We start from the raw sequence: 24030 nt of genomic DNA, 5'->3' as shown, positions 1-24030 counted from the left end.
CCCCCCACCCCCAGGTGTGTTCATCACCAAGGGTGACGTGGGCGTTGGCACCATCGTGGGCTCGGCCGTCTTCAACATCCTCTGCATCGTCGGCGTCTGCGGGATCTTCGCAGGCCAGGTGGGCACCCTGCCCACCCCCCCCCTGCACTCCGCCCGTAGTCTCGTCTCCGCCCTGCTGTCCTCGCCATCGTCATCACCATCACGATCACCGTCATCATCACCGTCGTCATCACCGTCGCTCTCATCATCTTCACCGGTATCGTCGTCAACATCATCGTTGTCACCGTCATCGTCATCACCGTCATCGTCATCACCATCACCGTCATCATCACCGTCATCATCACCGTCATCATCATCACCGTCGCTCTCATCGTCTTCACCTTTGTCGTCGTCACCATCATCATCGTTACCATCACCGTCATCATCACCGTCATCATCATCATCATTACCATCACCGTCATCATCATCATCATCAACGTCACTGTCATCGTCAGTCACTGTCATCGTCAATCGCCGTCAGCCGCGATCTCTCCGCGGAGCGGTGAAGCGCGTGTCCCCCCGGTGGCGAGTGATTTCCAAACTGATGGCTTTGGCAAAGAGTTGGCAACCCAGCTGGTGACCTGTGCACGTGATGAGCAAGACGGGTTTGTGCAATGTGCTACGAACCCCTGCGTGAAAAGTGGGCCGAGCCTTGCCCAATCCTGGCCAGCTGGCTCCAAGACTTAACTCGCCAACTCGCCAACTAAAGCCCGTGCGCGTGTCCACCGCGACGCGCACACAATCCTCCCAGCCTTGCCCAGACCACCGCCTCGAAAGAGGCGACCGGGTGGCCGTCGTAAAGTTTTAGGCCACAAAGTCAAAGAGGAGGCGTAAACGGAGTGGGGGTAGTTGAGGGGGGGGGGGGTGGCCTGTTAATTTGTCGCGCCCGCTTCCTTGCAGGTGGTGTGCCTCACGTGGTGGCCCATCTGCAGGGATTCCGTCTACTACACCTTCTCCGTGATCGCCCTCATCCTGGTGAGAGCGACGGGCACGGCGCTCGCTCGCCAACACGGCTGCCACCCCCCCCCCCCTCGCTTGAATCGCCTCGCCTCAGCGAGCGTTTCTTTCACCTTGGGCGACTTAAGATTTTATTTTACAATAATTATTATATTGCGGTTTGTTTTTTCGGTGTTTCCCCCGCCCCACCCCCCCACCCCCCCGAGCGTGTGGTGGCGTTCTGTTTCTGCCCGCCCGCCCGCGGGGCCGTTTGTCACGCTGCTGCCACCTGGGGAGGTTGGCGTATCCCCTCTTGCGCGTGGCGCAAATCGCGGCCGTAAATATTCTGGCCCGCAACTCGCCCCATCGTCTGCGATAAGAGCTCGTGCTATAACCGCGTCAGGCGACGTGCGGAAAGCGTCTCGTTCTGAACGCCGCGGTGTCGCACGGCACGTCCAACACCTCCTTGACACAAGTCGCCACGAGTGCTCCAGCGCTCGTCGGGTGTGGAATGCTGAGCAGTGGATTTTTGAGCCTGCTTAGGGCTTCGTGTGGGTGGCGACCTGGGCTTTGCCGGGAGTTGTAGGAGCAGGGGTGGCGGGTCAGGGCTGCGAGGTGGCCCAGACGTGGTGGCGGTGTTGAGGTGTCACCACCCCCTCCCCCCCCGTACTCCTGTGTGTGGGATTGCTCCGGAGTTTCTCAAGTCTCCTACCCACGTGAAGCCAAAACACTCAACGTTTGTTAGGTGCAGCCTCCCAGCTCTTGTCAACGCTTACCTCTGGCTCATTTGTGCTAAGGGGAGAGCCCCATTGCCTGAAGCGTCTCGCCTATTTTATATTTGCATTTCAATTTTAAGGTCACACACGGTTTTCGTTAGAATCGGCCAAACATTCCCAATCCAGGAGCCTCCTGAACACGGGTCTTGGGGAACTCTGTGAGGCGTTCCTGGGTCGTTAATTTACATTGTAATTATTGTTACTATTTTTATATATTTTTTCCTCGTGACTTTTTTTTGTTATGTTTTGCATATAATATGATTGTAATGTTTTCCACTGGTCCGTGAACAGAGCCTTAATTTTCCTTCAAGATTGTTGCTACTTAAAAAAACACATTTATGTTTGGGTTTTTTCTATCCTACGTAATTTGGCTATGCAAAGACGAGTGCGTGGCTTGTAAATAAATAATGGGCGACATCGGTGGTCGACACTCAGACACGCATTTCAATACAGCTCTCCACATTCAGCATTAACACCGCCGTACGACGTCAAAACATATCATCGGCTGATGTTTTAAGGCAATCTCCAAACTGCAGCGAGAATGCGTGTGTGCGTGTATTTTAATGTTGGCCCATTGGGAAGCAGGCAGGTCGTGCATCTGCCAGTCATCTCGGTCGGCCCTTAACACCCGGGTCTGTCCCGTGACCTCCTGCCAGCAACGAGCCTTCCGCACTTCACGTGACGGCCTCAGAGTACACCTAGCCTGGCACAGGCGCCGTGGTGACATATCCACCACTTAGTGGTGAACAGCGGCTGCTGTTGTCGTATAATCGTATACACGCACGTATACGCATACGGAGCGTGTCTGCCAGTTTAATGTTTGAAAGATTTATCACTTTTAAGCAGTAAAAATGTGGATATTAGTCATTTTGACCCAACGCAACAGATTTTATGACCTGTTATGTCTATATTGTATAGCAATAGAAATATTAATTGACACGGATTGCAAAATCTTGGCACACAGGATAATTATTACATTGAAGGCAACAATCTGCTCCGAGTCCTGGTTCACCTTCACAGATGTGTCTGCCTGCTACAGATTCTGGCTCTGGAAAGGCACGTCAGTTTAACACGTAGGCTATCGCGTTTGTAGATGTTGTGGATTTGCTCTCCAACATACCGGTGTGCTGTACTCGTAGCGAATTGGTTATGTTCTGTTTACGTGACAAACCTCGCTTTTTGGATGTGTCGGGTGGTGGCGGGTTTAACGACACATTTATATTTACGTGATCGAACCCCCAAAAAAACTACATTATGGAAAGACACGTGTTAGTGGTTTGGATTAAATACTAAATATATTTATAATTAAGGAACCAGATTCTTCGTGCATGCATAGGCACACACCTCAGATTATCGTAGTTTTGCTATGTACACTGTGAAAGAAGTTCAACATACATACTGCACTAAAACTCTCTGCATTTATCATTCACACTGCCTCATAACATGGAGATTTCTTAGGAGCTGACGATTCAGGCATTGGCCCTTCTTCAGCGTGAATCTATGTGTGCATGTGTGAGAGAGATGGGTTTTAGATTTTAAAACAATTTGGATTTCCATATTTTTGGGAGATTGACATCACGTGAATAATTAAAACAACGTCGCGTTAACCCGAGTGACGTCACCGAATGCTGCGTGATGCAGGTTTTGGCGGGAAAGGCACAAGAGTGACTTCTTATAGAGTGACATTTCCTGCGACATCTTCCTATGACATAATATTTTCGGATCCGTCTAAAATCTCGTGCCTTGGCCCAATTTTCACACTTTTTAGAAAAGTCCGAAAATTGGGAATACATCTCGCGGGGTTGTGTGTGTGTGTAATTCATCTATACATGGCGACCCACTTACAGATGGCCCTCTGATATTCAATCGCCCGTTTATTCTCATCGGGCGATTGAATATTGTGAGACCCATGGCACACCCATCATCCAGCAGTGGAGGAGGGGAGGATTGGTGGATCACACACAGATGTTGTGGAAAAACCCCTTCCCATGGGTGTCAAGGAGGTGCCATATCCTGGCTTTCCAGGAGACTGCAGTACAGCAAAATGTGGACTCCACCTGTTCCATCTGCATGATTGCCACCTCACACCCCTGTGGGTTTTCTCCACGTGCCCCGGTGTCTTCCCTCATGTATAAACACTCATTAATTGGCCGATAACACCTTAATATATGGAGGACCGCAGAGCTTGGAGGAAAGAATCTGGGACTGGCTGGTTACCTCCTCGCACCCCGGATTAATTTCCCTCTCTCTTCACGAGTGAGCGATTACCGTGCGGCGCATTAAAAGTTGACATGATTATTATTAGTATGAATATTGGGAGAGAGTTAAAACATTTAAAGCTTGTGTTGAGACGGGTGGGGTGGACGTGTGGAGGCTTTGAAATCACGTGCTTGTTTTTCTCCGCAATTTCTCCCGATGTATTTAACTGAGGGCCTCTATCAAATGTGTAACCACATGCATATTACCGTGAGCAAATCTGCCAGTGGAATAAAAAAAAAATCCACTTGTAGACATTAGCACATTACACTGGAATGGAATGTACATCCCAAAATAATTTGTGTGGTTATTTTCAGCAATTTAAAAAGCGAATCGTATACATTTATATTTTGAAAATCCCAGATGGTGGTTGTTGGACCTAAACGCGTTGGGAGCACTTTTTTTGTACGTGGGTGCGCTCTGCCCGTTGGGATTGTACAAACGCCGTAACAGTAATTGCGACCCAGATTGCGAAAATCTCGTCAAGCGGGGAACAGAGTCCACAGTGTTCTCTTTCGCAGCTGTGATAGAATTAATAATTAACACCTCTGCCTACCGCAACATATATATATACCCATATCAATCTAGGGTTCAATAAGGATTTTTTCATTGCAGCACATCCAAAAAAAATGCGCGTGTTCATTATCAGCAGGCGACACGTGCAATGTCATCAGTTGTATACATTATATATATATGCACCGAAGCTTATTGGAATTATATTGCTCTGCAGGTTTGAATTAACAAGCTTTCATAAATATTGCGAGTGAGAAAACGTACAAACAAGCTCTGATGTTTTGGCCGGAGATGCGAATGTTTTTTTTTTGCTACCGCGAATGGCATTGTGACCTTTCCCTCTCTCTGAATCGGTATTGATGACATTTGGCTTGCCGTGTCTTTTTGTTAATCCTCTCGTCGTGGATTTGTCGGCCAGCTTTTGGAAACATTGAGGGGGGAGGGGGTGGGCGGGGGGGGGGTGGGGGTGGGAAAACCCTCACAAAAGGAAGTGGCATTACATTCCTACCGAATAATGATCTTGCCACAAACTGGAGACGCTAATTTCACAAGTGTGATTGGCTTGAGAGAGAGCCGTTTGTTTTGAAGGGCGATGACAGCCCTAGTCAGTTAAGTCGATGTATGCAGCATTATCGTTACTTAAAATGCATTTACAGAATAAATACGACTACAAAAGTGGGGATGGGAAGGAAGGTAGGTAAACATTTTTTTTTACAGTTTCATGAATTGCGTTTAAATTGCAGTTGTATACTGAATGTCATCTGTTCTAGTGGTAGCCACTGCGCTATGAAGCCGGCGACATTATTTCAATTCTTGGCCAAGATTAAAGTCATTGGAGAATGATATCTAAACCGGTCCTGGACCCTGAACCGGTCCTGGACCCCTCTCCCACCACCACCTACATCCCCTAACAAAGAAAAAAATCCCCCGTGTAGCCTTAAACAACCGTTGGGGCAAGTGCTGTAAGCGAAGGCCTATGAAGGCCGGCATGTCACACGAGGGAGTGAGTGACCAGCACCACGCCCGGCCGCGTTTGTCTCCCCAGTGCTGATATTTACACACCGCACCAGGTACTACCTCCCCTACTCCCCCCACCCCACGCCCCCTACCCCCCCCCCCCTTCAACAACCTGAATGGCTCCAGAATGTGAAGTATGGTCAAACAACCCCCATAATTGACATAGCGTTAGGAAAGCCTTCATCCAGTGGTGGATTAACAAAGGGGTTGTAAATTATTAGTATTGTTATTGTTACGTATAATTATACTGTACATGCACACAGAGACTTGCTCTTTTTACTTGTGTATAAAAGTTCGTGCAATGTAATTGTGTCCCACTGTGTTGTTGTATTTGAGAAGAACTGTAATTATCAGCCAAACAAAATGAGAAAGTGATGTCTCATTATTCACGCTGCCTGGTGACTTTTTTGTCTAATTTCCCCATTGAGTTTTGTTCCGCACGGAATTGTTTTATTTGTTTTTGTATGTTATATGTACTTCTGCCGTACAGAGAGCACCAATATATTTAACGCGAGCTGCTATTGATTTTAAAAGAATAAGGCACGATCATAAAATCTCATGAAACCGCTCCACTGCTATTTTCTGTGGAGGTGGGCTCTCCGATTTGTTTAAGCCATCGGTCACTCGACCGATGATCAGTTCCATTATTCGACTAATTTAATCTTTGTAATATAAAGTCTCACACCTCTTCTTGGTTCTTTCGGTAAAGTCACGTAGAATGGAAATAATAAAATAATAAAAATAAAACATGATAAAATAATTATCACGGCCACAACGCAAGCATCCGTCCTCAGGTGAAGAATAGGTCTGTCGAGAAGACAGAATCTGAATCGAGAAGACAGAGTCTGAATCGACAGACCTGTTCTTCACCTGAGGACGGCTGCTTGCGTTGTGGCTGAAACGTCGTGAGAATTCTTTTATTATGTTTTATTTTTATTATTTTATTATTTCCATTCTACGTGACTTTACCGAAAGAACCAAGAAAATGAATCCCTGCAGTCACGAAAGCTTTAAATCGAAATATCACACCTCTATTCCCATGTGCGTGCCACTGGAAGTGGGGTGATGACGGTGTTCGGTGACCTCATCGGCATCATCATCAGCAGCAGCAGCAGTCGTGCCACTCTGGGCACGGCTTGCAAGGAGGGGGGTTTCGGGCCTTCAGGTGGCAGCAAGCGATGTGTGTGTGGCCCAAGCAATCGACCAGGGAAAAAAAAAAATATCGATTATATATATATTTTTTGCTGATTGACCGACTCGATTGAACGAATAATCGCCCCGGCTGTAATCGTAAACACCGCTTGTGATGGTTAGCCCAGCGCCCCCACACACCCCCTACTTTGGCGCTACCACCACTGAACTTGATGTAACAATACTCTTTGGTTCTTTCGGTAAAGTCACGTAGATAGAAAAATAACTGTGTTGTGGCCGAAACGTCGCGAGAATTTTATAATGTTGAATTTTTATTATTTTATTATTTCCCTTCTACGTGACTTTACCGAAAGATGCAAAAATATGAATCCCTGCAGTCACGAAAGCTTTAAATCGAAAAATAACTAATAGATCAAGTTCAAGTTCATGTATTAGGTGTAGCCCTGTGAGCCATTCGGCTCTTGAATCGGGTGCAACCGCAACAAACAAAAAACATGAACAAAAAACATCTTAAAGTGAATATGTGACTAAGTGCAAACAGAAAATCCAAGAAAAGACAGCAAAATATTGCAGAAAAAACACCGTACACCAACGCTGTGTGCAAAAATCCCAGTGGGATGCAAGTCAAACAACAACAACCACAAGACAACTTAGATTAAGGACATCAGTCTAACTCTGTACTACAACAAACAAACATGGCTAAACCAATACACTTTTCGAAATCGCCAAAATAAAGCCATGAAAGCAATGAAAAAGCAATCATAGGAACTGACGGAATTTTCACAATAAATGGCATAAACAACATGTACTACCAAAACCCTGCAGCCATAGCTGGCTGCATGAGTCACTCCACAACAGCAGGAGCATCAATCGATCACAACACGAGCAATCGTCTTCAGGTGAAACAATACCGCAGGCGGACTGCTGAGACAGGAAAGAATGTAGCGGGAGAGCTACTGCAGACAAAGGTTATAAAGGTTTGAGATGGGTACAACCCAAGGGTAAGTGGGCGGGGCTAGGGATGGAATTTGCAAGTCAATGTAAGATCGCAGAGCTCGGCAAACCTCGGCTAATCCGTAACGGGAGAGAGGGTGCGGGTGAAATTCCCAGATCGAACAAGGTGATCGAGAGAAAAAGAAAAAAGATAAAACTTAGCAAACTTAGAAATGTAATGCAAACAAGAGTTGGCCAACACAACAGTTAACACGATACCTGGTTGATCAACGTCCTTCCAAAGATTGCTACATTTTGCATCCATCTTCTCGGCTGAATTCACGTCTGAGTTGTGTGGAAATCCTCCCCGTAGAGGCGGTTCAATCTTGATTTGAAGCTTTCGTGACTGCAGGAATTCATACTCTTCGCTTCTTTCGGTAATAACCAAAGAGTATGAACAACTCAGAGGCGTGAGCGAGTAGTAACAACGCCACGGAAGCCACCAAGTCCTTAACACTGCCCCGTGGCCTTTCCAGCGCCATCGCCGCTTTCTTGCGACAATAGGGGCCGTTCTCAATGCCACCGGGCGACCGGAGCGCTCCTAAGCAGAGTGGGGGGGGGGGGGGGGTGGAGATGTTGATGCGCCTGGGGGGTGCAATGCATTTTACTCGCACGGGACACTGCAAGGCCCACTAAGCGCCACGTGTTGTCGCGCGGAAACTCCGAGATGATTTATTTATTCGGCTGTAATTGTGGAATCCTTTCACTTAATGGGATTCCTTCTCTCTCTCTCTTTGTCCCTCTCTGCAGCAATTTTCTTGAGAAGTTACAATACATTATGCTGAACATAGCCCGTTTCTGCGATGGCGGTGAGGTTATTTTTTTCTTCTAATATCCACATACAAAACTATTAATTCATTGATTCAATGTCTTTTTGGAGTCTGAACTCGCCCCCGCTAAAGAGGTAATCGCAATACTTTACAGTATAAATTAAACTAAGGTAGTCCTACCTACAAAATCAAGACATGTATAAAAAAATATTTAAAAAATTACAGAACACACTCAAGGAAAATGTAAAAGGAAAAAAATGGCATTCGTTCATAATGGGAATTTTATGAAGAACCTAATCAAAAGCAATTACAAAATACGGTATAATCTTACTCGCGTCAAATTGGGCAATTGCAGCAGCAGCAGCAGCAGCGACGATGACGCTCTCAGAGAATCACCCGGACGCGTCTTTGGCGACACGTTTGCGAATCGCTCGCAGTTTCACTCACCCCGCTTCGTCGCTCTTGGGGGGGGCAGGGGGGGGGCAGGGGGGGGGTTATTTTTGAAGTCAAGACAGAGGAGGAGGCGGCGGGGGGATGGGACGCAATTCATCTTAATTAAGCAGCGTACACACACGGACGTGGTTGAGCACGCGTTGAGAAAGGAACATTTTTCTTGACGGAGCGAGAGGAATCGCAGCAAGATTTTTGTTTTTACTGTTGCCTCTGTCTGTACAGAACGAGTCATACATTTTTTTCTCTCTCTCTCCCAAATTAAATGGCTTTCTTTGCTGGATCGTTACTCTTGACACATCGGTGGCCGTGGGAGGACGGTTCGCCTTCCACTTGTCAGCTCATCTGCCGGCTCCGTGCCCTCCCATCCCTGGCCGTCGCGGCGGGATGAGGAGGAAGAGGAGGAGAAGGAGGCGAGAGGGGGGGGGGGGGTTGCTTTGAAGCGAGTGGTGTGAGGCGAGCCCTGCGACGTGTGGAGTGGGTTAGCGATGGTGTTATGGGTCGCTGGCCTTTGTGTGGGTGTGCGTGTACGTGTGTGGGCGCATGTGTCAAGCATGTGTCTGTGAGTGTATGTGCCTGTGGTGGGGAGCGGTGGTGTAGCGGTTAGCGCGCTGCGCTACGAACCTGGCGACCCGAGTTCGATTCCTGCTCACGGCCAACACCGGTGACGATTATCTGAACCGGTCATGGGCCTCCCCTAGGTCGACTCAGCCGCAAATGGGTACCTGGTGCGGTGTGTAAACATCGTCACTGGGAAGACCGGGCGTGGTACTGGCCACCCACTCTCTCGTGTGCTGTGCCGGCCTTTATAGGTGCTCGCTAACAGCACTTGCTCCTACAGTCTGTTAAGGCTATACGGGGGATCTTTGTCTTTGGGGAGCTAACAGCCCTTGCTCCTGCAGTGTGTGCAGGGAATACGGGAGATCCTTGTGTAGTGTCTTCAAAAATTACTCACACCTTCACTTAAAGCTTTCGTGACTGCAGGAATTCTTATTCTTTGGGGCTTTCGGTAAAGTCACGTAGATTTTTTGTCGTTTTATTTGAAGCTATCTACGTGACTTTACCGAAAGACCCAAATAATATTACTCAAACTGACACGTTGCAACAAGTCACCTGCTTACACTCTGTGCAAACCTCATGTTGCAACGCGCGCACCTGTTTGCCCTCCGTTGCACCCGCATAACTGTGCGCGCCACATATTTCTCTCCTCTACACTTGTATTCGTCTTGGGGAGCGGTAGTGCAGCTGGTAACTCGCCGCGCTACGAAACCGTCGACCCGACTTGGATTCCCGCTCATGGCCAACATCACCAGTGACGATTATCTGAATCGGTCCGGGGCCTCCCCTTGGTCGACTCGGCCTCAAATGAGTACCTGGTATGGTGTGTAAACATTGCTACTTGGGAGACAAAGGCGGCCGGGCGTGGGGCTGGCCACCCACCCCCTCGTGTGCTGTGCCGGCCTTTATAGGGTGCTCGCTAACAGCACTTGCTCCTATTGTTAAGACTATAGGGGATCTTTGTGTTTATACTGTGCACGTATGTTATTAGGAGCAGTCGGTTGAGAGGTGGTGCAGTGGTTAGCGCACTCCACTTATCACCACAGTTAACATCATTGTAAAGTGATACCTGAACCAGTCCTGGGACTCCCCAGGGTCGACTCAGCCTTAAATCAGCGCAGTAATGGTGCTGGCCAACCCAATAACTTATCATGTGCTCCAATGCCAGCTTTAATAGTGTCCCACTTAGCCGAAACTTGTCTGTTCAGGCTCTGAAGGTGGGGGGGGGGGGGGCGCTTTGCTGCGTGACCTCATCTATGCACGTTCCCCAGTTTCCGCCACGGTGGTCCTGCCACACGCGGCTTCCAAGGTTACGAGGAGACTTGACGGCTGGCTTGGCGCACCGTGTGGCTGGCACACACACCGCGTGCGGGGATATTAACCACACGTCCCCCGGGGGTAGGGAGGGGGAGGGGGCGGGGGCGGGGGGGGAAGGAGGCGCGCACCGCACGACGATGCCCGCGCCACTGCGGTTCGTACCCAGATCCGAGACCCGTGAAAGGGGAAGCGTTGTTGTACCAGTCCGCGGGTAATTGGAGGGCAGGAGGATATTGCCCCAAAGCTGGACAAATTAAAGGCCGACACCAGTGAAATTGAGCCCCCTTATAGCTCTTATGGTTATTTTACCAGGTATGGCCCATTGAGGTGTGAAGCTCTTTTCAGACGCGACCGAGGCCATAAATAATCGCCGAGCGAGAAGTGGCTTATCGCGTGGAAATATAGAGCAGCCAAATACTTTTTATACGTGTTTATAAATGTGGAGGGGCAAAAACCGGAGGACCCCGAAGCAAAATCCACGCGATCACCGGGAGAATGCGCAAATTCCAAATAAACAGCAGGCGTCAGGGTCCGAATCGAGCCCACGACCTCCTGTATACCAGGCGAGGTAGTTAACATCTCGCCACCACGGCACCCTCATTGAGTTCCTCCAGTCTTGAATACAATGTCACAGAGCAAAGGCGCTTCTGCGGCCGTCTGGAACGCTCTTCCCTCCGATATGAGGATGCCATTCGAGCTGTGCGCTTTTAAATCATCTCGATTGAAAACCCATTTATTTTAGTTTGTTGTCCTTCCCCCGCACCGCCGATTAGCACGGCCGACTACGTACGGTGCAAAGAAAGTTCAACACGCATGCGATGCACAAAGTGAGAAGCTGTCGTGCAGGGTGGGGGGAGCGCGCCCGCTTCTCTCCTGCACGCTCCGTTAACGATCCCAAAACGAATCAAACAAAAAACACACAATCTTGAAAAGTGGGCAGCCGCCTCGAGAGACTGCCAATCATCACCGCCGCTGCGAACCCCCCTCACCCCCCCGTGTGTGCGTCTGTGTGTCCGTCTGTGTGTGCGTCTGTGTGTGTGTTGTCTGTCTTTATTAAGCCTATAGGGGCTGGCGGGGGGGATCTTTGTGTCTTGTGGGGAGCGGTTAGCGCTACGCTGCGCTACGAACCCAACAACCCGGCCAACATCAGTGACGATTACTTGAACCGGACCTGGGCCTCCCCTAGGTCGACTCGGCCTTAATTGAGTACCTGGTGCGATGTGTAAAAACACCGCTACTCGTGGTGCTGGCTTACCCACCCCCTTCGTGTGCCGTTCTGGCCTTCATAGGTGCTCGCTAACAGCACTTGCTCCAACAATCTGTTAAAGGCTACACGGGGGATCCGTTGTCTTTGTGTGTATAATCTGTGCTCACACCCGCTGACGAGCCGGCGCTAATGGAACCAACGCATTGCACGCGGTGCTCAGCAGCGCAGCGCAGTGAACTCCCCGCGTTCATTACGCCCTAATTATCGTTAACGTTCGCTCGCTCGAGAGGACTGCCCCACACCCCCAAACTCACGCGCCCCCCACCCCTCCCTCCCTCCCCCATTCCCCTTCATTGTGCCTCTCGTGTATTCAGTGCACGGGCCACATTGCCCAAGCAGACAGGGAGTGCTGTACCTGCTCTCGGCATTATTAAGAATGTACTTTGGTCACACTCTCCATTCACCCACCTGCCCACCCTTCTTCCCCTTCTGCTCCTTTTCCCCTCGCCTTCCCTTCCCCTTATAAGCAAGTCCGTGCTCCCGCTCGCAGTCCCTGTGGGGTCGTGGCGAGCCCGTGTCTCTCCCTGGTCCCACCAACCCCGTGTGAGCACTGCGTGTGTTGGGCTTTAGCCCAAGGGAATTTCTGTGCCCCCCTTCCGTTGTTGTGTTTCCTTGTGCTCTGTACCGCCGCCGGGCTCTTCGTCAGAATTTTGAAACAAAAATGTTACTTTTGCGATTGCCTCGGCGATGGGTGGATTTTCTTTGGGGGGGTGGAGGGGGAAGGAGGGGGTGGGGGTGCGCGTGTGGGTAGAGGGGGTCTTCGCTGTCAGTAAATGCGATCAGAAATCGTAACATTTTTTCGTGGTTAGATCACGTAAATATAGAGGTGTCGTCAACCCGCCAGCAGCCGACACAGCCAAGGCAGAAAGGTTTGTCACGTCAGCAAAATGTACCAATTAGTTTCGACTTCAGCCCACCGGTGTGTTGGAGAGTAAAATCATTTTACAATTTGAGTACCGTGACATTTCGCTGCTGCTGCTGCTTTTCCACCGAGCATCCTCGGGACATCCACGCGGAGGGGGTCCCCCATCCCCCCCCCCCTCTCGCCGGCAAAAAAAATGATGGTCCCAATGTTTCGCGTCGACGGCGAATTTTGCGATGTTTTGTGCTGGTGGAGTCTGAGAGAGCGCTTCATTGTTCTCGTCTGTCCTCTCCCGGGTTTGGGGGGGGGGTCCTTGCAACCTGGCCACCAGTGGGGTTTGTATATTATATATATATCTTTTGTAACGTCGTTCCATCTCAAACAAAACGCGGTCACGGTACGTCCATTAAAATTGTATAGGCGCCGTGTGTGTGTGTGTAAAATTTTGTACATTTTAATCAGAGGAAATACTGTATTGTGTTCGCATGTGCTGGCAAATAAAACCGGTGTTAAGATGTTCAAACAACAAATAGATACTCATTGCAAGGCATCAAATCTGCATTTGAACGTATTGGCGGTACACCGGCAGTGCACGGTATAAGAACAGCACATTTTTAACCAAAAAATATTTATTGTATTTATTTCCCCTACGATTTGCAATCCCAGGTCAGAAAATCTTGTGGGGTTGTTGGTGCGTCAAAATCGGTTCTTGTGATGTCGAAGCAGTCGGAGGACGAATGTTTACGGAGGGCCTGAACGCGAAGAAGCTTCCCAGTCTGTTGCCGTACAGCGGCACCCGTGCCGATGACGATTGGCTGCTCCGTGTTCCGACTCGTGCCCTACACGGATTTGACTTGTCCTGCCCCAGACGTGGTCGGGCGATGAGGACCAGGTTAGGGTTCGAGAAATACGAGCACTGACCTTTCATAGACAAATTCTGCCTACATTGGAAAACCTTGTCCTTGAATAGCCTTTGGTTGTTCACGAGAGATTTATATTCTTGACCTCATTTATTGTTAACATTACAATAACCCTAACCTAACCCTAACGATCCCAACACTTTACTTGCCGTAAGTCTCGTAAGACTGAATAAAGATTCGAATCGCGTCAAACTTGGTGACAGGGTCAGTTAAAGGCTGATAAACAGATTTGCTGATTAAAATTTTTATTTCAAACTCTTTCTTGAGGACCGCTGTATTATTCTGCACCGGTGTACCGCCGATACGTACATTTACCACACACGCTTGTGGCAAAACATTTCCAGAAAGGTTAAAGCCTATTCTTTTTTTTCATCACTTTAATACTGGCAAAAAATTTCCCATATTGTATGTGCTGAGATTGTTTAAACTTTCCCTTCGCAACGTGACCGTTTCATTGCGAAAGACGTTTGCCGGCGGTGTTTTGTCGTAATTTCTTGCGTCGATGCGAAACACGACCGCGATTCCCCCGTGCATCTTATCCACTGTATCGCGCTGTTTGTTTTTTCGTTGCAGTTCATTTACGACGAGAAGGTCGTCTGGTACGTAACAAATGAAACCCCAATCCCCGTTCCCACAAATTGCCTTCGCTCTTTTACAATCCCGCGGAGGGTCCGTGCCGAGGTTTGCGGCGCGTGAAGCCGGCGCGCACGCAATGCACCCCCGATCAGCGATGCGTTCAATGCAACTTTCCTGCCATTTCCGTGGTGACTTTGCACGCTAGTTTTTTCCTGGCGCTCCCATAACGATGATGGAATTGGTCACGGGCAAACAAAGACAAAGATCATCATCCCTCCCCCACCCCCGTATAGCCTTCACAGACTGTCCAGGCAAATGCTGTTAGCGAGTAGCACCTACGAAGGCCGGCACTGTGGCACACGAGGGAGGGGGTGGGTGGCGAGCACCAAGACGAGAAAACGCACTCGCGCACATGCCGAGGCTTTCCTGCGTTGCAAACGGCATTCATTTAACTCTGACACTACGAAGCAGAACCGTGACGATTCGGCCAAACGCGAGCTGCGTGGCAGCGGTGCTTTCCGTGTCAAAGCGGAGCCACACTGGTGAGCGGCACGCTTTTCGTGTCTCGCGATGACGTCACGAATGTCCGCCATGATTGGAAACCACTCGGGGTGGTTGCGTATCGCAGCGTGATATTGGTATGGATGGTAATTTTATTTTGAAAAAATAATATTGATTTGTTATTGCAATTGTAATGAAAATCAGGGTTGTTGAGCCAGAGGCCCAGAAAAGTCCGGCAGCCGGCAATAAACAGCATAAATTGAAGGTGTAATCGATAAGCGTTAAACATGAATGTGATCTTTTTAAATAATATATATTTAAGGAAAGAGTGGTACGATCATATATTTTTTAATACAAAAATTAATTATTACTTTGTTTCTTCCCAGGTGGGAGGCCGTGATTCTCGTGACCATGTACGTGATTTACATCGTTTTGATGAAGTGAGTGCGCGTACGCCCTTGCGTATATCCCCCTCCGTCACGCAACACACACCGTCCGGGGGGCGTTGTGCACGTTGAAATATAAAGCACCTTTTGCGAGCGATATTTCACGCGTGCAACTCTGCGCGTGTGAGAAGTGCGACCAAGCGCCGCTGGGATTGTCGCCGACACGGCTCGACAAGTGGTGGGCGCACGAGGGTTTTCGTTTACGGCCGGATCTGACCCCCCACACGTGACCCCCCCCCCCCCCCCCGGTTGTGTGCGACGCCGCCCACCAGGTTCAACATGCGCCTCCACGCCTTCTTTTCACGACTCCAAAAGGGCGGCAGGAACACGGCCAACGGGGTGGCCAACAGCAACGAGATGGAGGACGGTAAACTCCACGAGGGTTCCCGCGGCGGCGATTGTCACGGATACGATGATGTGATATAAATTACTTAAACTATTTAAAACATTTACCGGGTAAGGCCCACTGAGCTATGTAGCTCTTTTTCAGAAGTGACCTGGCCGCAAATGGTAGTTCGACGAAGTGGCTTATCACGTGGAAATGTATACCGGCTAAATCCTTTAAACGAGTGTTGATTTAAAATGTAGAAGGGAAAACCCGGAGAAAAATCCACGTGACCACGGGGGGAGAGAGGGACATGCAAACTCCAAATATACAACTGGTGTCAGGGTGGGAATCGAACCCACGACCTCCTGCCTACCAGGCGAGGTAGTTAACATCTCCCAGCCACCGTGGTGACCCTAAATGAGACTCTCACCCCGGTCCCTCGAGTTTTCACATCGTGAATCAAAATCAACTGGAAACAACTCCCTGAGGGGGGTGGTGCTCGCTTTGCGCCCCCGTTCAAACGAATTCACGACCACGGCGTCGACGGGGTTCACACGAGGGTCGCCCAAACTTTGTCGCAGTGTCGCTTGAAAGTTACCCGCGGTAAAACTCCCGACGGGCACCGCTGGCGTTGATCCGCGGGTTGCGTCGCACGGCCGTGCCGTCAACAAAGTCACGTCCCCGTGCATTTCTAATTGGAGGACAACGGCACAGCAAGATTACTGTTGGTGCACGGCAGCCAAAGGAATACATTTTTATTGCTTCCATGCCAAGATTAATTTATCAACCTCAGGTGGCTGTTTCGGGAAGCCCGTAAGAGTGCCGTATGTGTGTGTGCACGCACGCACACACGCACACGTGCGTGCGTGCAAGTGTGTCTTTGGGAGTGTGCATGTCTTTGGGCTGTGGTGGCGCAGTGTCTAGCGCAGCGTGTTCCAAACCTGGCGACCTGAGTTCGATTCCCACGCACAGCTAAAATTGATAGTGGATATCCGAACCAGTCCTGGGCCTCTCCGAGGTCAACTCCGCCTCAAACGAGCACGAGGAATACAGGAGGTGTCTGGGTGTCAAGCTGGCCACTCCACCCCTCTTGTGTGGCCGTACCAGCCTAGGTGCTCGCTCACGAGCGACTCTTGCACCACACGTGGTTATGGCTTATGGGGAGGAATCCAACATGTGCATTGTCGTTATCTTCTAGCATGTACGCCTGTTGTTCTCTTTTAGCCCCGCCCCCTCCCAATACGTTCCATTCATTGGCTACCACATTCAGATAAGCCCCTCCCCCTCTCCTCCTCCCTTAACTTGTATTTAAGAACTTGTATCTTGGCATTTTTGCCTCACTTGATACAGTAAATCTAGCTGTGACGGTCCCACCTGATGACGGAGACTTGTGTTGCCTCCGAAACGTCGTGATTTATTATTTTATTTTTATTATTATTTGTATAATTTTTATTTTATTACTTATTTTTACCTACGTGACTTTACCGAAAAAACCTAAAAGTATGAATCCGTTGTTAAATTTATTTCTTTGTTTTGTTCGACACATTGCGGTTGAAAGAGTCGAGCGCTCTGTTGAGGCCTTCACCTTGAAGGGTTGTTGCAGGCACAGTTGCCATCAGGGGGTCCCTCAGGCCAAAATTACATCGAGAATAATTGGGATGAGATAAAGGCACTTCGAGTTGCCGGAGCATTTAAGAGTGCAGCACGTGTAAATATCGATGTAAATGTAATTCTGTTGTTTTTGTTGTGTCTGTGCGGTGTGTGTGGTGTGTGGTTGTGTGCGTCGTGGTGTCGCCGTGGTCCAGTGAACCCGAACCACGTGGCGGACATGTGCCGCAGCACCTCGGTGCTCATGGTGGACGAGCTGCTCTCCGTGTGTCCACACAAGCTGGACTTCTCGGAGGCCGGGCTCCGCATCATGATCACCAACCACTTCCGGCCGCGCACGCGCCTCCGCATGGCCAGCCGCATGCTCATCAATGAGGTGACGGCTCCCTGATTCCCGCTAGCCCCATACTACTAGCCCACTCCTGCATCCTGCTAGTCCATCCACTACCCACTCCTCCATCCACTAGCCCACTCCTCCATCCACTAGCCCACTCCTCCATCCACTACCCACTCCTCCATCCACTACCCACTCCTCCATCCACTACACACTCCTCCATCCACTACCCACTCCTCCATCCACTACCCACTCCTCCATCCACTACCCACTCCTCCATCCACTAGCCACTCCTCCATCCACTACCCACTCCTCCATCCACTACCCACTCCTCCATCCACTACCCACTCCTCCATCCACTAGCCCACTCCTCCATCCACTACCCACTCCTCCATCCACTACCCACTCCTCCATCCACTACCCACTCCTCCATCCACTACCCACTCCTCCATCCACTACCCACTCCTCCATCCACTAGCCACTCCTCCATCCACTACCCACTCCTCCATCCACTACCCACTCCTCCATCCACTAGCCACTCCTCCATCCACTAGCCCACTCCTCCATCCACGACCCACTCCTCCATCCACTAACCACTCCTCCATCCACTACCCACTCCTCCATCCACTAGCCCACTCCTCCATCCACTACCCACTCCTCCATTCACTAGCCACTCCTCCATCCACTAGCCCACTCCTCCATTCACTAGCCACTCCTCCATCCACTACCCACTCCTCCATCCACTACCCACTCCTCCATCCACTAGCCCACTCCTCCATTCACTAGCCACTCCTCCATCCACTACCCACTCCTCCATCCACTACCCACTCTCCATCCTACCACTCCTCCACTACCCACTCCTCCATCCACTACCCACTCCTCCATCCACTACCCACTCCTCCATCCACTAGCCACTCCTCCATCCACTACCCACTCCTCCATCCACTACCCACTCCTCCATTCACTACCCACTCCTCCATCCACTACCCACTCCTCCATTCACTACCCACTCCTCCATTCACTACCCACTCCTCCATCCACTACCCACTCCTCCATCCACTACCCACTCCTCCATCCACTACCCACTCCTCCATTCACTACCCACTCCTCCATCCACTACCCACTCCTCCATCCACTACCCACTCCTCCATCCACTAGCCACTCCTCCATCCACTACCCACTCCTCCATCCACTACCCACTCCTCCATTCACTAGCCACTCCTCCATCCACTAGCCCACTCCTGCATCCACTACCCACTCCTCCATCCACTACCCACTCCTCCATCCACTAGCCCACTCCTCCATCCACTACCCACTCCTCCATCCACTAGCCCACTCCTCCATCCACTAGCCCACTCCTCCATCCACTAGCCACTCCTCCATCCACTACCCACTCCTCCATTCACTAGCCACTCCTCCATCCACTAGCCACTCCTCCATCCACTACCCACTCCTCCATTCACTAGCCACTCCTCCATCCACTAGCCCACTCCTCCATCCACTACCCACTCCTCCATCCACTACCCACTCCTCCATCCACTACCCACTCCTCCATCCACTACCCACTCCTCCATTCACTACCCACTCCTCCATTCACTACCCACTCCTCCATCCACTACCCACTCCTCCATTCACTAGCCACTCCTCCATCCACTAGCCCACTCCTCCATCCACTACCCACTCCTCCATCCACTACCCACTCCTCCATCCACTACCCACTCCTCCATCCACTACCCACTCCTCCATTCACTACCCACTCCTCCATTCACTACCCACTCCTCCATCCACTACCCACTCCTCCATCCACTACCCACTCCTCCATCCACTACCCACTCCTCCATCCACTACCCACTCCTCCATTCACTAGCCACTCCTCCATCCACTAGCCCACTCCTCCATCCACTAGCCACTCCTCCATTCACTAGCCACTCCTCCATCCACTAGCCCACTCCTCCATCCACTACCCACTCCTCCATCCACTACCCACTCCTCCATCCAGTAGCCCACTCCTCCATCCACTACCCACTCCTCCATCCACTAGCCACTCCTCCATTCACTAGCCACTCCTCCATCCACTACCCACTCCTCCATCTACTACCCACTCCTCCATCCACTAGCCCACTCCTCCATCCACTACCCACTCCTCCATTCACTAGCCACTCCTCCATCCACTAGCCCACTCCTCCATCCACTACCCACTCCTCCATCCACTACCCACTCCTCCATTCACTAGCCCACTCCTCCATCCACTAGCCCACTCCTCCATCCACTACCCACTCCTCCATCCACTACCCACTCCTCCATCCACTACCCACTCCTCCATCCACTACCCACTCCTCCATTCACTACCCACTCCTCCATTCACTACCCACTCCTCCATCCACTACCCACTCCTCCATTCACTAGCCACTCCTCCATCCACTACCCACTCCTCCATCCACTACCCCACTCCTCCATCCACTACCCACTCCTCCATTCACTAGCCACTCCTCCATCCACTAGCCCACTCCTCCATCCACTAGCCACTCCTCCATCCACTACCCACTCCTCCATCCACTACCCACTCCTCCATCCACTAGCCCACTCCTCCATCCACTACCCACTCCTCCATCCACTAGCCCACTCCTCCATCCACTAGCCCACTCCTCCATCCACTAGCCACTCCTCCATTCACTAGCCACTCCTCCATCCACTAGCCCACTCCTCCATCCACTACCCACTCCTCCATCCACTACCCACTCCTCCATCCACTAGCCCACTCCTCCATCCACTACCCACTCCTCCATTCACTAGCCACTCCTCCATCCACTACCTACTCCTCCATCCACTACCCACTCCTCCATCCACTACCCACTCCTCCATCCACTAGCCCACTCCTCCATCCACTAGCCCACTCCTCCATCCACTACCCACTCCTCCATCCACTACCCACTCCTCCATCCACTACCCACTCCTCCATCCACTAGCCCACTCCTCCATCCACTAGCCCACTCCTCCATCCACTAGCCACTCCTCCATTCACTAGCCCACTCCTCCATCCACTACCCACTCCTCCATCTACTACCCACTCCTCCATCCACTACCCACTCCTCCATCCACTAGCCCACTCCTCCATCCACTACCCACTCCTCCATCCACTACCCACTCCTCCATCCACTAGCCACTCCTCCATCCACTACCCACTCCTCCATCCACTAGCCACTCCTCCATCCACTACCCACTCCTCCATCCACTAGCCCACTCCTCCATCCACTACCCACTCCTCCATCCACTACCCACTCCTCCATCCACTAGCCCACTCCTCCATCCACTACCCACTCCTCCATCCACTAGCCACTCCTCCATCCACTAGCCACTCCTCCATCCACTAGCCACTCCTCCATCCACTAGCCACTCCTCCATCCACTACCCACTCCTCCATCCACTACCCACTCCTCCATCCACTACCCACTCCTCCATCCACTAGCCACTCCTCCATCCACTAGCCCACTCCTCCATCCACTACCCACTCCTCCATCTACTACCCACTCCTCCATCCACTACCCACTCCTCCATCCACTACCCACTCCTCCATCCACTAGCCCACTCCTCCATCCACTACCCACTCCTCCATCCACTACCCACTCCTCCATTCACTACCCACTCCTCCATTAACTACCCACTCCTCCATCCACTACCCACTCCTCCATCCACTACCCACTCCTCCATCCACTACCCACTCCTCCATCCACTACCCACTCCTCCATCCACTACCCACTCCTCCATTCACTACCCACTCCTCCATCCACTAGCCACTCCTCCATCCACTACCCACTCCTCCATCCACGAGCCGACTCCTCCATTCACTAGCCACTCCTCCATCCACTAGCCACTCCTTCATCCACTACCCACTCCTTCATCCACTACCCACTCCTCCATCCACTAGCCCACTGCTCAATCCACTACCCACTCCTCCATCCACTACCCACTCCTCCATCCACTAGCCCACTCCTCCATCCACTACCCACTCCCCCATCCACTACCCACTCCTCCATTCACTAGCCACTCCCCCATCCACTACCCACTCCTCCATCCACTAGCCCACTCCTCCATTCACTAGCCACTCCTCCATCCACTAGCCCACTCCTCCATCCACTACCCACTCCTCCATCCACTACCCACTCCTCCATCCACTAGCCCACTCCTCCATCCACTACCCACTCCTCCATCCACTAGCCACTCCTCCATCCACTACCCACTCCCCCATCCACTACCCACTCCTCCATCCACTACCCACTCCTCCATCCACTACCCACTCCTCCATCCACTACCCACTCCTCCATCCACTACCCACTCCTCCATCCACTACCCACTCCTCCATCCACTACCCACTCCTCCATCCACTAGCCACTCCTCCATCCACTAGCCCACTCCTCCATCCACTACCCACTCCCCCATCCACTACCCACTCCTCCATCCACTATCCACTCCTCCATCCACTACCCACTCCCCCATCCACTAGCCACTCCTCCATCCACTACCCACTCCTCCATCCACTAGCCCACTCCTCCATCCACTACCCACTCCCCCATCCACTACCCACTCCTCCATCCACTACCCACTCCTCCATCCACTACCCACTCCTCCATCCACTACCCACTCCTCCATCCACTACCCACTCCTCCATCCACTACCCACTCCTCCATCCACTAGCCCACTCCTCCTTCCACTACCCACTCCCCCATCCACTACCCACTCCTCCATCCACTACCCACTCCTCCATCCACTAGCCACTCCTCCATCCACTACCCACTCCTCCATTCACTAGCCACTCCTCCATCCACTAGCCACTCCTCCATCCACTACCCACTCCTCCATCCACTACCCACTCCTCCATCCACTAGCCACTCCTCCATCCACTACCCACTCCTCCATTCACTAGCCACTCCTCCATCCACTAGCCACTCCTCCATCCACTACCCACTCCTCCATCCACTAGCCACTCCTCCATCTACTACCCACTCCTCCATCCACTAGCCCACTCCTCCATGCACTACCCACTCCTCCATCCACTACCCACTCCTCCATCCACTAGCCACTCCTCCATCCACTACCCACTCCTCCATCCACTACCCACTCCTCCATCCACTAGCCCACTCCTCCATCCACTACCCACTCCTCCATCCACTACCCACTCCTCCATCCACTACCCACTCCTCCATCCACTACCCACTCCTCCATCCACTAGCCACTCCTCCATCCACTACCCACTCCTCCATCCACTACCCACTCCTCCATCCACTACCCACTCCTCCATCTACTACCCACTCCTCCATCCACTACCCACTCCTCCATCCACTACCCACTCCTCCATCCACTACCCACTCCTCCATCCACTACCCACTCCTCCATCCACTACCCACTCCTCCATCCACTAGCCACTCCTCCATCCACTACCCACTCCTCCATCCACTAGCCACTCCTCCATCTACTACCCACTCCTCCATCCACTAGCCCACTCCTCCATCCACTACCCACTCCTCCATCCACTACCCACTCCTCCATCCACTAGCCACTCCTCCATCCACTACCCACTCCTCCATCCACTAGCCACTCCTCCATCCACTAGCCACTCCTCCATCCACTACCCACTCCTCCATCCACTACCCACTCCTCCATCCACTACCCACTCCTCCATCCACTAGCCACTCCTCCATCCACTACCCACTCCTCCATCCACTACCCACTCCTCCATCCACTAGCCACTCCTCCATCCACTACCCACTCCTCCATCCACTACCCACTCCTCCATCCACTAGCCCACTCCTCCCTCCCGCTAGCTCACTCTATCCACCAACTCTGTAGTGCAGACAAACTCAGGATGGGGGCTAGTCAGAGACGAACTCTAAACCAACGTTAAACGCTGAACAGAACAAGCAACGATGCTATCTGCTTTTGTACGTCGTACATTCTCCTCGTGTGTATGTGTGTATAGATGAATATCCACACACAGGGGGTGTGTATATATAGAGAGATGCATATACCCACACACACACAGGCCCTATGTGTGTATGAGGCTGGATATGGTGATGGGTGTCTACCGAACGGGGCAAAGTTTGAATAAAACCCGAACGTGGCAGTACACGTTGGCCCAACTTGCGTTGACCGGACTATAACAATTTATCCATAATAGAGATTTTTTTTTGGGTTAGATCACGTACCGGTAAATATATAAATGTGTCGTTAAACCCGCCACCACCCGACACAGCCAACTAGTAAGGGTTGTCACGTAAACAGAACGTGGCCAATTCGTCACTAGTACAGCACACCGGTGTGTTGGAGAGTGCACAAGTGTGGTCACCACATCTACGCCTCTATATAAGGAATGAAACCGGAGGATTTCTCCACAAATCTGGCTGTCGCCTGATGAAG

The 24030-nt window shown here is 51.3% G+C and overlaps 1 protein-coding gene across 1 annotated transcript in view; it reads left to right on the top strand.

The window, feature by feature from the left end:
* Positions 1-24030, top strand: part of LOC133342348 (sodium/potassium/calcium exchanger 3-like) — a 140746-nt gene that overhangs the window by 74242 nt on the left and 42474 nt on the right. Inside the window, 6 exon segments of the mRNA XM_061551455.1 lie at positions 15-118; positions 940-1014; positions 14400-14425; positions 15290-15343; positions 15622-15716; positions 17483-17661. Coding sequence (XP_061407439.1) covers positions 15-118; positions 940-1014; positions 14400-14425; positions 15290-15343; positions 15622-15716; positions 17483-17661 — 533 coding nt within the window.

This window comes from Lethenteron reissneri, chromosome 14, assembly GCF_015708825.2.
Source record: "Lethenteron reissneri isolate LAM-NWPU_2019-01 chromosome 14, ASM1570882v1, whole genome shotgun sequence".
NCBI classification, from domain to species: Eukaryota; Metazoa; Chordata; class Hyperoartia; order Petromyzontiformes; family Petromyzontidae; genus Lethenteron; species Lethenteron reissneri.
The sequence above is the reverse complement of the archived record's forward strand: the minus strand, read 5'-3'. Positions and strand labels throughout refer to the sequence as shown.